The following is a 15,431-nucleotide window of genomic DNA, read 5'->3' as shown; positions in this document are numbered from 1 at the left end:
GAGCGCGAATTCCTTACTCGTATAGTAATTTATGCAAAATATACGCATATATTAAATCCGATAAAAATTAGAATGACAAACACAAATTTTAGAAAACCAATGAAATACATGTGTTACATTAATACCATCGTCAAGGTTGATTAATAAATATACATTGTTAGTTATTTAAATTTTTATGAAGTTAATAATTTATATATAATCTTAAACGTGAAATGCATCACTATTTTAAAATAATTAATTGTATTTATATGGACCACTGACCAACCATTAAAAGATAAGAATACTAATTAATCTGTTATTAACCATAAATATGTTTAGTAGTATTGTTTTATCACTGTAAAATTTATTTTGATGTAAAGATGTTTATGAAAATAAAATTTATTTTTTAACAAATTTACATAAACATCTTTTTAGATATGTGAATAATTAAATATTTAATGTTGTCAACTTTATTAAAAATTTTGTTAATTAGTTTAAATAAATTAATAACAGAATTGTTTAACATAGGTATAAAGAAAGATAGACTCTCCCAAGTTTAACAAAAAAAACTAAGTCACATATAATATACAGTCAAAGAAAGAACTAATAAAAATATAGTCAATTTAGTTGTAAAATTTATAACGCTAAAACTTAGGATTGAAAAAGCATACTTCTTCAATTTTTTTATTTAGTATTGAGTACGTACTCCATGAATATAAACATTTATGTTAAAAACCTTCCTAATTTATTACTCTTATTTTTTAATGATTGATATATATAAATACAATTAATTATTTTAAGATTGTAATTTATTTCATATTTCATATTATCTAAAAATAAATTAGTAACTTAATAAAAAATTAAATAATCAAAAAGCATGCATTTGATAGAAATAGAATTTTATATTTTTAAAATATTAAAAAATATATTTTACACATAAAACAACTAAATCTAGTAGCCCCACTAGAAGTACCCCTCCTAAGATGACTACTAACACTTTGGTAAAGTTTTCTGTACATGCCACATATGGAAATTAATATATTTTAGTTACTTATTTATGTTAAAAAGCTTATTTCTTGCCATATTACCTAATTAGATGATAGAAGAGACGATATCTCTTTCAGGTGGAAAAAAGATGAAGGCATTTTATAGTAAAAATTCCTAGTTTACTTATCCTTTTAAAGTGTTCCGTTTTTAACAATCCTACTCATATACAATTGCTCCAACATTTTTGAGTATTCCTTTTTTCTCTTTTCTTTTAGGTTGATAGAGTTAAAAAATTATTTAATTTTCTTATAACCAGAAGGAATTGTAAGTTCCTCATGTATGTACATTTTACTTGTGTATAGCATGACATTGTTATATGTAACATCCCTATCTGACATATATCCGAAATATGTTGATTTTTATTTTCTCATATTTTGTCCCTTAATTGCACAATTTTTTCCCCTTATCATTCATATAATTAACTCAAATATAAAAAAGACATGAACATGTATATATCATGTCACACACGCACATGTCACAGTAATGTCTAACATAATTAAAATTGCACGAATCACATCTTCTCTTAACCCTTATTTTCTCCATTTTCATTCTTTTACAGTTTTTTTTCCTGTTCCTGTCCACCAAGCAGTTATAAATATTAATCAATGAGTTGGTGTCTTCATCATGGGAGCTGAGAAAACCACAGTAAACTTAACAACGTTAAAATTCTTCAAACAGGCAACACATTAACAGGGTCACGTAAAGATAATATCGTCATTCAACCATAGTCATTATCCTACTGCCACCCCCCTTAAGTTCCAAAAAATTAAACAAAAAATTCCAAAAGATTGGAAAAAGCCACCACACATGACCAGACACCCTCGAAGTACCCTCTATCAGAGTCTATGTGTGTGACATACATACTGGTATTCCTCAAGCATATTTTAGAAAATTTCCAAAAATATGACATAACAACAATCCATAACGTGTTACATAGCTTCGGCACATACTAACAGTCCATAATGTGATTCATAACTTCATTTGGGATCAAATTAACTACACACTTCTATCTATCATCTACTCCGGAAGAACCATACATCCCTCCTGACTATCACCACTGGCTTGCAAACTTTGTAATTGCTCAAAATCAGAAGTACCTGGTATATGTTTCGGAAAGGTTGCATGTCCTTTTTCTTGACCTTCTCTGCTCCAGCGGATCATCTGCCTACAACATCAACAAAAACATGTATACATGGACTCACGACGTTGATCTTTCAACCAACGCACATCATAATGTACACTAGCCGACTACCCCTAGAGACACATCATACTATCGCTAACAATACCTATTGCCAAAATGGAAACAACATATTCCCAAAGTTGCAACTCAATGCTTACCCGCTAGTGCTAACCATAACATGATACAATTAATTCATCTTACCTGAAAAAATAATACAATTAAATGGTCTTACCGGAACCGGTTGGGCGCTAGTGCCTGCCACTTCATGAAGTCCAAAGCCAGTTGTCCCTGATGCACCCACACCTGGGCACCTAGTCATTCGATGGCCCAATCCTCCGCAGCTGCTGCATTTCCGTCGCTTCCTACCAGTTGATGGAGACACTTGATTGCCACATCCGGTCCCTTTGGTTCTCACACGAACCGGATCCTTAACTCCTCCTTGCGGTTCATTTGACACGGGATTGTCCCCTCGAAGTCCATACTTCATTTCCAAAGATAACGTGTCGTTCACCACCTTCTGCGAAATGGATTTGAAATCCTCATCGCTCATGCAAGCAACCCTTCCGAGCCTCTTACACAATTGTGAGAATGCACCCAACCTAGTACGGTAAATTGTCGACGGTTCCCCAGACGGACACGGGAACTTCTCCAAATCCATGTCGATCTTTGCTGTCTTCGACCACCGTCGCAACACGAGGGTATCAGGAATGACGACAATATCAAGCTGCACCAGAACAGCTAGTATATGTACACATGGGAGCCCAAAGGACTCCATTCTCAAACAGGAGCACGTGAAGGTGTTCGTTGTATTCTCGTGCTTAACCTGCCATATCATTCCTAGTTTGCGGTACTTCTGGACAGTGAAAGTTTGGCCACCTTCTATCTCAACACAGGCGTTTATCCTCACCCGCACACACCGATTTAGTGACTCACGATATCTCCAAAACATCTCCCGCGTGAATCGTGTCGCACCAGACTTCTCTAACTCTATGAACTGAGTTTGCAAGACCGGAGTCCCGTAGCACGAACGGAATTCCATCTCATCCTCATTGTCTCTAAGAAAATCCACACACCTCTGGAAGTTCGTCACAAATTCAATCACGCCATACCTGCTTTCCACAAACCATCCCAGTTTGGCATGCAAAGACTCGCACCGAGAAGTTGTTCTAATCCCCGCAAAGAATCTTCCTCTAATATAAGCAGTTGCCCATGAATACTTCTTCCTATACAAGTCCTGTACCCATTCAACCTCCCTCACGCCACATTCCTCAACCATTGCCTCCCACATCACCTCAAATTCGTCTATCTCGATGTCTGCCAACATGCAATGCTTAAAAAGTTGCGTGCGTGGGTCACAAATATTTGACGTCGCATTCCAAAGAAGATGCCACGCGCACAACCGGTGATGAGCAGTAGGAAAAATCTTTTGAATAGCTATGCGCATTGCTTAATCCCCGTCGGTGATTACCGACTTCGGTGCTACACCCCCCATGCACTCCAAAAATTGTTCAAGCACCCATACGTAAGATTCCTGTGACTCGCATGACACTAAAGCCGTGGCAAATACGCACGTCTGGTTGTGATGGTTAACCCCGGAAAACACCACTACGGGTAGATTATATTTGTTCCTCCCGTAGATCGCATCGAATGCCAGCACATCACCAAATACCCCATAATCATACTGACTGCGCCCATCACTCCAAAACAAGTCGCACAAGTGTTGTCCAGGACCCAATCTATGCCTCCAAAACATCTTCCCATCAACACGACCAACACCATCTAGGAACCAAATGGCCGCATTTACATCTCTATCCTGCAATGCTCTTTGTCTCCTCACCTCATTATACATATCTTGCTTCGTAAACGTGACCATGTTGAAGCCACCAAGCTGGGCTGCAAACGATTCATAGATCTTCGGAATACTAATTCCTATATCCCGCATGCTGGTTAGATGTGCAATCTCAACCTCTGAAATTTTCCTGTGTGATCTCAAGAAATCAACAAACTTTCCCGGCAGAAGCTCATGATTGTGCTCATCGATAAATCGCGAGACATACCACTTTCCGCAACCGTCTTTCCTCTTAATCCTCATCTCGGCCACACAACCACAGCGAGTTACCACTTTATGCTCCCTCTTTATATCAGTCTTCTCCAACCATTTCTTCTCTCTGAACCCCTCTCTGTTGCAAACAAAAGTATACCTCACAATGTCTCCGACAATATTTCTTACCTTCTTTCCTTGTCTTGTTGCAAACCCCTTAATGCGGCTATAGTTATTATAGAAACCTCTTACCTCTTCAGGCGTGTTAAATTCCATTAGAAGAACGTCTTCCGATCTAAGCCCACCCATATCTATATATCCAACCGACGCCCCCCCATTATCGCACTCCAAATCTCCAACCACAACTTCACCATCAGTGCCCAGGTCAAACAATGCTCCCTGCAAAAAGGTCAACAAGACCATGATGGCAAAACCAAACATACATCACAAACTTGGCAAAGATTTTGGTGGAGCTCCTGTACAAAGGTCCATCAAATTAAGCTGAGTCAAATAGTTGTATGTCGACAAAAAACCACTTAAGAATTGATAAACGACTCCTTCTACTTCATGGTTGCAACTCTCAGCATAGTCTATTTTATCCACACACTCCACAGATTGCAAATGTGATTCAACTTTACTCGTCCATGAATATTAATTTAGTTAAATTCATAAATTGTACACCACACAAAGTTAACAAGAGACCTGTTTATTTATTAATGCTCTCAATTATTTCACGTCTTATAGTCATTCTTTTTACATGACTTTGATGTAGGATATAAGCAAAAAAATTTATAATTCATAGATACACAACACATAACACATTCTTTTTAATTTTTTAATGTACAAAATCCATAATTCACTGACATAGAATTACACATTATGCTCATCTTCTAAAAAACTGAAGGCAAGTTACTCTCTCAAACATGTCTAACAATTATTGAATAAAATAAATCACAAATTATTAACAATTACCGGTAACTTACCCTCTCTGACAACTCCTACAATTACTAATGAAATAAATTACAAATTAGTTATAATGAAATATTTTTCTCTAAATTACAGGAGTTATTAACAAAACTCAATTCATAATTCTCAATTTCTTTCAAACTAATTGTTCATTAAAAAGATCAAAACCCAGACATACTGAATTAAATCACATCATCAGACTAAATATTAACTCTTAATCTGACATTTAGTGTAAAATCTTAACTAATTAATCATGATTCATTTTTTTGCCTAATTACAAGAGTTTCAGAGGAATTCTAGTTTATAATTTTCTTAATTTTTACATTATAAAAAAGGCGTAATTCTAACTTTAGTAATATCTTTTCGGCAAAAATAATTAACTAATCGAAACTCACGAGTCTAACTCAAGAACCCAACTAAAAAGCCTAAGCATTCATTTAAATTAACTGAGTGGCGATAGGAGAGGCCTAAGCATTCATTTAAATTAACTTAGTGGCGATAGGAGAAGAGTCGATCAAACTCACAGGGAATCAACACATTCACTCATTCTTTTCTCTCTTTTCGTTTCCATCTTCTATGAATGTCTTTCCATGTTTACTTACTTTCCTGCATCTTTTTTCTCCAAAGGCATATCACCCACAACAATGATGGCTCAATTCGCTAACCACCATAAATTCAGATCTTCTGGATTTTGAACTTCTTAATAAAAGATTGGTTTCACGAGAAATAAAAATTATAAAATGAGTTAGCATGAAATAACTTGCCTACAAATTTAACAACTTCACCTGAAACATAATTAACCCAGTCATAACCACTCCTCAGTGTCCCTAAACCATTCTTTAATACTAAAAAAATTGTCATGGCACATTTCAACCAACAAGCACCCTCACGTTGTCCATCTATGAGCCACAAAAATAAAAACACCTACAGCTATGTTACCTTCCCACTACCTACACAGCGGCAATGCCTCATTAAACAACCTAGTTAACAATAAATCTTTACATGTTGCTCACAACTGTATTCTCACACCTCAATACCTCACCATCAACCCTATTCATTCTTGGCGAACTAGATAAAATCGCATACATACCCCCTCGTCTGCATAATCAGTTTGCGCCTGCGAAAACAGCTCGACCATCGCCACGTTCCATTTCCACGGGTCTTCCGCCTTGCTGCTACTCGATGTCATTCTCCACTGGCACTCCCTTACCTGAAATGATACCCATCACACAAACTCAATTACTCAACAACTCTAGCGTCACTACTCATCATTTGCCACGATGTTGCCAACCACCAAATGTTCAACCAATTCAAGAAATTCAACACACATATTCATACTCAACAAATATAAGGAATTCAATAAACTAAGTTAGACAGATTCATACTAAAAAAACTCAACAAAGTCAAGAAATCCAAAAGAACCAACAAACAGATTCACATTCGACACATTCAGCTATTCAAGGTATTAACCTAAATATATTTCTACTCAAATATTAAACATATTCAAAAATATTCTAGAATTCAGCAACATAAAAAATTTCATGAAACTCAGCAATCAAATTCATACTCAACAAAGTCAGAACTTCAAGAAATTAACCTAAACAGCCCCATACTAAAAAATTAAACAAATTCAAAAAAAATTCAAAAAGTTCAACAACCATATTCATACTCAACAAACTCAAGATATTAAGAGAGACCACAAGCAATTTGGGACTGTGAATAACAGCAGAAAGCCAGAAACCTTTGGATCTTTATTTCAACACTGTGAAAGCAGTGCTAGTAATGGGGAAGCCAAATCAGAACTAAACAGAACCAGGTCATGTATACTAGAACTGTTGGTTAAGTTATCAATGATGGATACTCATACTCTTATCCTTTCTCAAGAGTCATGCTCAAATTTAAAATATTTCGTCGACGGAGAGCACCAACCTGTCCAACAGAGCAGAGAGGCAGAAGACAGAGACAACCAACTAGTCTGGCCGAGTAGAGGACGCACACGACGGAGACGACGCTACTACAGTGACGACGATCCCGCGCAAGGAGCCACGGAGCAAGGAGAAGCCACGATGAAGATGACGGAGCCGCGGTGCAGGTGAATTCCTTGAAGCCACACGGTATTCGTCGACAGGAACAACACGACACAGCCGGCGGTGTGGCGGTGATGTGAGGTCAGCTTCCGACTATGGTGCCGTCGTCACATGAGGTTAGGGTTACCTTTTGGGGGATTAGGATTAGGGGAATGGGAATGGCTGCATTGGGTGTTTTGGTATCTTTTTTTTCCCCTAAAATTCCAATTAAACAAAAAAAAAAACTCCTTCAAACCGGGCTGGTTATAAAAAAATAGTCGGTTCTCAGATTTTCAACAAGACCGTACGGTTCATTTGGATTTTTCCCTACCATCTCAAACCCCTGATTCAAAAGTTCAATTTGGCTTTCATTATTCTTCCATCCACGAGAATTCTTATTTGGTATAGTACTCTCACAAAAAAATAGAAACATTTTGAGTTCATAAGAGAATGGCCCTTTCTTTATGATTTCATCATAGATATGGCCCAAACAATGTGTGAATGGCCCTTTGAAGAAACAGCCCATCATCTGCGGCTATAAACATTTTCAGCTATCTAATAGTAACATATGAGTTGCACGGCGCCAAGTTGTAGAAGCCGCTACTGTTAATGGATTTTCTTGACTTTTCTCTAATGGATTTGAGGTTTCTTTAGTCATTCACATTGACACTACAAGACAAAAATTACACCTATAACTTAATAGTATATAGCATAGCAAATTACCAGTAAAGCTGACTGGCACATGTGAAAACCTTCCGTAAGTATATAGTTATCTATTTCTAGATGGTGTTCTTTTGATGGAAAGTTATATGTCACTTATATTGAATATTGATTGATTATGTTCAATTGATGTGTAGTTTAGGAATAGGAGTTTAATAACAAAAAGTATAAACAAAAAGGGAAATTATAGCGTACAGATGTAAAGGTAAATATATGCTCTTTTGTTTGATGTGAAGCTGACACGTGGATTTCTGCTGGTAGTTGGAAGAGCAGCTCGCAGACCTTTCTGAACAGCTTGCAGAGGTTGCAGCCTTGCAGGGCTGGTTTACAAAGACTCCACATTGTAGCTAAGCGGTGGATGGGGAGACCAGGTCAGCATGAGAATCCCGTTGAAGGGATGTGAATGGGCTTGTTGTTGTTGAGCCTTGTTTCATTCCTGAAATGTTATGATTGGGTTGGGGTTGTTTGATTACTTAGGATTTTTTGATATAGTGAACTGTAACCGGAAATAAAAGAGAGAAAATCGGATAATAAATTCAAAACTTCCATTTCAATGTTGGAGATAGGCCCCAAAAGATCATGGATTGATCCATTTAGATCATTGTTGTAGAGAAAATTGTTTCTTTTCCAATCATAAAAAAAATCTTGTCGTATATAGTTTCTCATGAATATGTGATAAACCACATTCTTTTAAACTATTTGGGATAACAAATAATAAATATGTTTAAGTAACTCAATTTGAAATTTAAATTCGGTGTTTATATACCACATTCTTTTAAGCTATTTCTTTTATGCTTTACTTTACACTTTTGATGTTATCAAAAGATTTTTGTGATTTCTAAAAAATTAATTAGTAAGTAAATTAACAAGTTACCAATTTGTGTACATTGAATTAAGTGTATTTTGTAAGTGAAATAAAATATGTTAGTGCCTGTAATTATATCCTCCCCTAATATAAGAGGAAGAAGTTTGGTAACTAAAAATTTTCGGTCATAATTAGTTAAAAAATTTTATAATTTACTTTATTTATATCACTTAATAATAGTTTTATTTTTTATTTCACTCTCTTATCATTCCACTTATCATATTCTTATCAATTCTATTTATTAATGATATTAATTATAATATCATATTCCTTACTAGTAGGCATTCTTGTAATCAATACTTAATATTCCTTTTATAATTTAATTTTTATATTTAAGAATACATTAAATAATAATAATAATAATGGACGGTAATGATAATATACATTAATTAAGTTGATTACACTTGATTTTTTGTTTCCCTTAAGACATTTAGGGCTTGTTTGGGTGAACTTCTAAGAAAAGATCTTTTTTCGAGTTATCTTTTTTTAAAAGATCTTATAGAGAAGTAAAAATAATTTTATGTTTGGATATCTCATATAAAAAGGTCTTTTTATCTATCAATTATGTTTGGGTATAACAATATAAAAGTACTTTTTTGTTTATTTATTACATGAAAAAATCTTTTTTTTAAGGAAAAAAGATCTTTTAAAAAAAGATGTAAATTACAGCTTCTCAAAAAAGATCCTTTTTTTATTTTACTAGTGCTTTTATTTTTACTACTAGAAATTTGCCAAACACGTTAAAAAATAAAAAAAGATCTTTTTTCATTGAAAAAAGATTTTTTTTTAACAAAATAATGGCGCCCAAACATGCACTTAATATCAATCAATGGAAATACGAAAAATCATTAATTCTATGTTTTCGTTAAGGCATTTACTTGCACTTGATTCTTGGTAATATATACTTTTCATAATTTAATTATGATCATTCAAAAATCATGACTATAATACCATTGCAAACAAAATAGTGTATAAGTCAAGAAATTTTAGAAGAAGTCGCGTTGATTTGGGCCAAAAGAAAAGAAAATTGGCAAGCCCAAATGTGTTACTTATAGCTCAGCCTTGGAACAAATTGCCTTAATTATTTTGGCTGAAGCAAGTTATTTTTGTTTGGGCCAAAAAGGATTATTATTACTACCAGCCCAATTGAAATCTTTGCTAAATAGACCAAAGTTTGGTCCGAAACCATTAAGAAAAGAAAGCAAAGTTTCATTGCTTTCAACGGATCTCATTCTCTCATCATGTGATGGAATTCAAAATTTATTAGGATGAGTTAATGCAGACCTTAGAACTATGAGAGAGAAATTGAAGTTGATTTGATTGATAGCTTTAATGAGGCACGCTACCTCAAGCAAAGGGAAGTGAAAATTTAATTTACTTTCTCAAGATCCATTAGTTAGTGTTCAAATTTTCCTTTCCTCTCTCTCATCTTGCTTCTTGTTTTCGGTCATTACACATCAGCTATGGAAAAAACTTTGAGCCACCGAAAAGAAGGAAGAGTAAGTAACAAGACCATCACAATGATGGCAAGAAAAAGAAAACATAAAGTATGTAGTGCCTAAGATCTTCAACCATGAATGGTAAGATTTGGTGAAGAGATCTCAGCTTTTCCATTCCAAAAATGGATGATGAAGATTTCGGTCAGTAGAGGAAGATCCCTGGAGGGATGGCTCGTCTCTACTTTTGAGTTCACTCATCACAGAAGGTAGCTAGGATGGCTACGTGAAGGAGGAATCAAAAGTGGAGCAGGAGGAGTTGTCATGCATCATGAAGCATCAAGGACTAGGAGTTCATCTTGAAGAGCAAGGCAAGATGGAATTGCATGTTGGTTAAAGCATTTGGTTTCCTCTTCTTTCTCACTGGCCGAACCGGTTTGCATGAAGAAGAAGAAGTTTAGCTTGGTTTGTTTGGTTTCAACCGTGAAGGCTTCCTCCTATAAGTAAGGGAGAATAGCCAGGGCTTGAGGCAAGGAGTGAGAGTGCAAGACATAGAGTTCTCAGAGCTACCTAAGCTAACAGATTTTCTTCTCCTTCAATGTATTCTGTTTTGTATTTTTCTATTTAATTTTGTCATGTCTTGAGTCTCATGGAAAAAGAAAAACAGTGAGGTTTGTATGAAAAAGCCATAGAGCAAAAAAAGACAGAGAGTGCAAAATTAAAAGAAAAAGTCATAGATGTCCTTAGAGTTCCTTTGTACATCTGTGTTGTGTTTCATGATTCTGTGAGAATCCCCTTGTAAGTTGGGTTAGCACTTTACAGTTGAAAGCTTGGCAGTAACCAAGTCAAGTTCAGGATTGGGTTTAGATTTTGGACTTGTCCCATATAGGAAGGGTAGTTTCTAGGGAGAATTGGTGCTTGTAATCAAGAATGATTACAGTGAAATTCCATCATCTTTGTGATGGAGACTGGATGTAAGCTGCACTGCACTTAGCAGCTGAACCATGATATATCTGTGTGTAATTTTCATTCTCTTCTACTCTTTTCTGTTTCTGCCACACAGGAGATAAAACCGTAAAATATCTCGTGACAAGTGATGAGACAAAAAGAAAAAGTCTCGTGATTATTGTATGTGAATCTGTTTGTCAGTTTGTGGGCATTGCTGCTAATAATCTGTATGAATTGTGAAGTAATCTTGAACTTTTCGATGGCCATGTCAGCATTGTCGTCGTCTTAATTGTGCTGCAACGAGCTTAGGGATACGTTGGTGATGAGCGGATAATTTGTACGCTTTTTGGCATTGTTTTTAGTATGTTTTTAGTATAATCTAGTTAGTTTTTAGTATATTTTTATTAGTTTTTAGTTAAAATTCACTTTTCTGGACTTTACTATGAGTTTGTGTATTTTTCTGTGATTTCAGGTATTTTCTGGCTGAAATTGAGGGACCTGAGCAAAAATCTGATTCAGAGGCTGAAAAGGACTGCAGATGTTGTTGGATTCTGACCTCCCTGCACTCGAAGTGAATTTTCTGGAGCTATAGAAGCCCAATTGGCGCTCTCTCAACGGCATTGGAAAGTAGACATCCTGGGCTTTTCAGCAATATATGATAGTTTATACTTTGCCCAAGATTTGATGGCCCAAACCGGCGTTCAAAGTCACCCTCAGAATTTCCAGCGTTAAACGCCGGAACTGGCACCAAAGTGGGAGTTAAACGCCCAAACTGGTACAAAAGTTGGCGTTTAACTCCAAGAAGAGTCTCTACACGAAAAATGCTTCATTGCTCAGCCCAAGCACACACCAAGTGGGCCCGGAAGTGGATTTTTATGTCGTTTACTCATCTCTGTAAACCCTAGGCTACTAGTTCTCTATATATAGGACCTTTTACTATTGTATTATTATCTTTTGATCTAGACATCTTTTGATCTTTGGATCTTTTGATCACATTGGGAGGCTGGCCTCACGGCCATGCCTAGACCTTGTTCTTATGTATTTTCAACAGTGGAGTTTCTACACACCATAGATTAAGGTGTGGAGCTCTGCTGTACCTCGAGTATTAATGCAATTACTATTGTTCTTCTATTCAATTCCGCTTGTTCTTGTTCCAAGATATCACTTGTCCTTCAACTTGATAAATGTGATGACCCGTGACACTCATCATCATTCTCACCTATGAACGTGTGCCTGACAACCACCTCCGTTCTACCTTAGATTGGGTGGATATCTCTTGGATTCTTTAACCGGAATCTTCGTGGTATAAGCTAGAACTGATGGCGGCATTAAAGAGAATCCGGAAGGTCTAAACCTTGTCTGTGGTATTCTGAGTAGGATTCAATGATTGAATGACTGTGACGAGCTTCAAACTCCTGAGGGCGGGGCGTTAGTGACAGACGCAAAAGAATCACTGGATTCTATTCCGGCCTGATTGAGAACCGACAGATGGATAGCCGTGCCGTGACAGGGTGCGTTGAACATTTCCACTGAGAGGATGGGAGGTAGCCACTGACAACGGTGAAACCCTTGCATACAGCTTGCCATGGAAAGGAGTAAGAAGGATTGGATGAAGACAGTAGGAAAGCAGAGAGACGGAAGGAACACAGCATCTCCATACGCTTATCTGAAATTTCCACTAATGAATTGCATAAGTATCTCTATCTTTATCTTTATGTTTTATTCGTATATCACCCATATCCAATTGAGTTTGCCTGACTAAGATTTACAAGGTGACCATAGCTTGCTTCATACCAACAATCTCTGTGGGATCGACCCTTACTCGCGTAAGGTTTATTACTTGGACGACCCAGTACACTTGCTGGTTAGTTGTGCGAAGTTGTAGTGATCACAATTTCGTCCACCAGTTTGTCAAATGTTTAAATCACTTGGACGGACTATGCGGTTAAATGGAAATGTCAGAAACTACTATATCAGCGGCAAAAGAATTCATAAACCGATTTAGTTTTTACATCTAAACTGGTATAATAAAGATACAGTGGTTGGTCAGATTTACTGAATTTTTTTTCTGTCATTGAATTTTGCTTTCGAAAATACATTTTAATAAATTACCTTTTGTTGAGTTAAGAAATTAATTAGTGATGGCAAACATTATTTTTGGGCAAAATAAATAATTAGTGTTGATTAATTGTATTTACTTTTTTACTAATTGTTTATTGTTGCAGGCCAAAATTTCAATAGCCTAAATGGAATAAAAAGCAATTAGCAAGGGAAAGTTGTTCTCTTCTTCCCAACTCTCTGCTCTATCCGAAAATGGCATTCAAGGGAAAGTTGTTCTCTGCCCTATTCTGCTTCACATCTACGGTCACAAGTGATACTTGGGGACCAAGTAGTTGTTCAATGGCTAAGATCAAGTTGACCATGAGAAGATTTCCATGGTTGCTACTTTGTGGCTTTCGGTCAAGATGAGGAAGTCAGAGGAAAAGTTTCTACTATGAGGATTAAAGAGGAAAAGTGAACATGTGGGTTGGTAAAGCTCAAGGCTCAAGGTGTTGACCTTGGAAGAAGAACCAAGAAACATGCAAGGAGATAAAAAGAAGCTTGCTGTTCATTCAGAGGCAAGAAGAGAAAACCAGAGTTTGTGAGTTGTGTTCTGTAAAGTTCCTCTACTTGGATAATGCTCTCTTTCAAAGAAGCATTCGGCCAACACTGAAGAACTGTATCTGAGGTTTGCAAATCTGGTTTTGCACATAGCAAAGAGGCTGCTGATGAAGTCAATCTCCTTCATGTTTTACTGATTGTAATATACTTTTCCAAGTTTATCTTTCTGTAATTTCTTGTGAGAAAAGGCATTGTGAGAAAGCTCAAGTAAAAGCCATGAGTGATAAAAGGCTGAGTGATACACTTGAGAGAAAAGCCTAGAGTTAATTTTCTGATTTCTTTAGGTTGGCTAAGTGTCTTGTATCTTGTACCTGTTTAGTATCCCTTTCTTAGTTGGGTTAGCACTAAGAGTGAATAGTTAGGAGTTAGCATAGCCAATGTCAAGTTATGATAGAACTTGAGTATGAAATTGGTGTATGTAATTCTGTTAACTATAGTGAAATTCTTCCATAATTGTGGAGGAGACTGGATGTAGGTTGCATAGCACAAAGCAACCGAACCAGGATACATGCTGGTGTTTGCTTTTGTCTTCTCTGCTGAGTTCTATTTTCTGATATTCATGAGACAAAAATAAATTGTCTCATAAATTTCCGCTGCTGAGTTCAAATAGAATCAGAATTGTAATTTTGTTTAAAAAGATCATAACAGCAACATAAAAAGAAGGCATAGATTCAACCCCCCTTCTCTAAGCCTACCACAACCTTTACCTTTTAATCGTATTTGCATGAAAATATTATTTAAAAACTTCGAGAATAAAATTATTTTTTTAAGATCTCCTTGAATAATTTTCTAACTATTAAATTATTACGTTAATTCTTTTTGTTAAAATTTTTTTTATACTTTATTATTAATTTTTTGATACAAAAATATATTAATTTAATACTAAAAAAATTGTTAGTAAATTTTTTTTTAATATAGATATATTTTCATTGTTGTGCGTATTAGTGATGGTAATATTTTGTATTTAATGTAAGAAGAATATACATTAATATCGTAAAACTAATAGTAAAATATAAAGAAAATATTAACTAAAATTGTGGAAAAATAATCATTTATTAATTAAAAAATTATTGAAGGATACTTTAAAAAAAATTAATTTAATGATTAAATAATATTTGTAATTATTAATTCTTTATGTTTATGCCCGTAAAATAATTCGTTATAATTGTTTTTAGGATTACTCAGACGGGATTGAATTTTTAATAGTTACCTATGTTAGTTATTTATTTGCAATTAGTTTTTTTAAAATAATTTCCACAAATAACGCCGAAGATGTTTTATTAGGTTACTTTAATTATTAATTCTTCAGAAAGTAAGCCTTGCTTACCAGCAGCATGCATGGTACGGAATCCTCCCCCGTATTAACCCAATTGCTGGCTTTCCTGCATTTTTTTTTCTGAAACCCCCAACATGGCCCACGTTCTAAGCCTCCAATCAACTAACGCGAAATTTTCAAAACTCCGTTCTATCTCACCAAACAAAGCCGGCTCAGTTGCTTATCCCATCAGGGCCTTCAATTTTT

General features: G+C 35.5%; 2 protein-coding genes across 3 annotated transcripts; both read right to left on the bottom strand.

Moving 5' to 3' along the window:
* Positions 1 to 1,370: 1,370 nt before the first annotated feature.
* On the bottom strand, positions 1,371 to 3,650 carry LOC112784424 (protein FAR1-RELATED SEQUENCE 5). The gene is made up of 3 exons (XM_029293371.2): positions 2,439 to 3,650; positions 2,124 to 2,191; positions 1,371 to 1,657 (listed from the first exon to the last, which is right to left on the bottom strand). The coding sequence occupies exons 1-3, from the start codon at positions 3,648 to 3,650 to the stop codon at positions 1,450 to 1,452; spliced, it is 1,488 nt and encodes a 495-aa protein (XP_029149204.1). The 3' UTR covers positions 1,371 to 1,449.
* Positions 3,651 to 3,653: 3 nt separating this feature from the next.
* On the bottom strand, positions 3,654 to 7,506 carry LOC140173024 (protein FAR1-RELATED SEQUENCE 5-like). Of its 2 annotated transcripts, none has more exons than XM_072234408.1 (3): positions 7,143 to 7,506; positions 6,304 to 6,423; positions 3,654 to 4,646 (listed from the first exon to the last, which is right to left on the bottom strand). In XM_072234408.1, exons 2-3 carry the CDS (start codon positions 6,400 to 6,402, stop codon positions 3,654 to 3,656), a joined length of 1,092 nt encoding a protein of 363 aa, XP_072090509.1. In that variant the 5' UTR covers positions 6,403 to 6,423; positions 7,143 to 7,506. The 2 variants fall into 2 exon arrangements, with proteins under 2 accessions (XP_072090509.1, XP_072090510.1); XM_072234409.1 differs by having other exon boundaries at positions 3,654 to 4,723; positions 7,143 to 7,481.
* Positions 7,507 to 15,431: the final 7,925 nt, after the last annotated feature.

This window comes from Arachis hypogaea, chromosome 1 (assembly GCF_003086295.3).
Source record: "Arachis hypogaea cultivar Tifrunner chromosome 1, arahy.Tifrunner.gnm2.J5K5, whole genome shotgun sequence".
Classification (NCBI taxonomy): domain Eukaryota; kingdom Viridiplantae; phylum Streptophyta; class Magnoliopsida; order Fabales; family Fabaceae; genus Arachis; species Arachis hypogaea.
The sequence above is the reverse complement of the archived record's forward strand: the minus strand, read 5'-3'. Positions and strand labels throughout refer to the sequence as shown.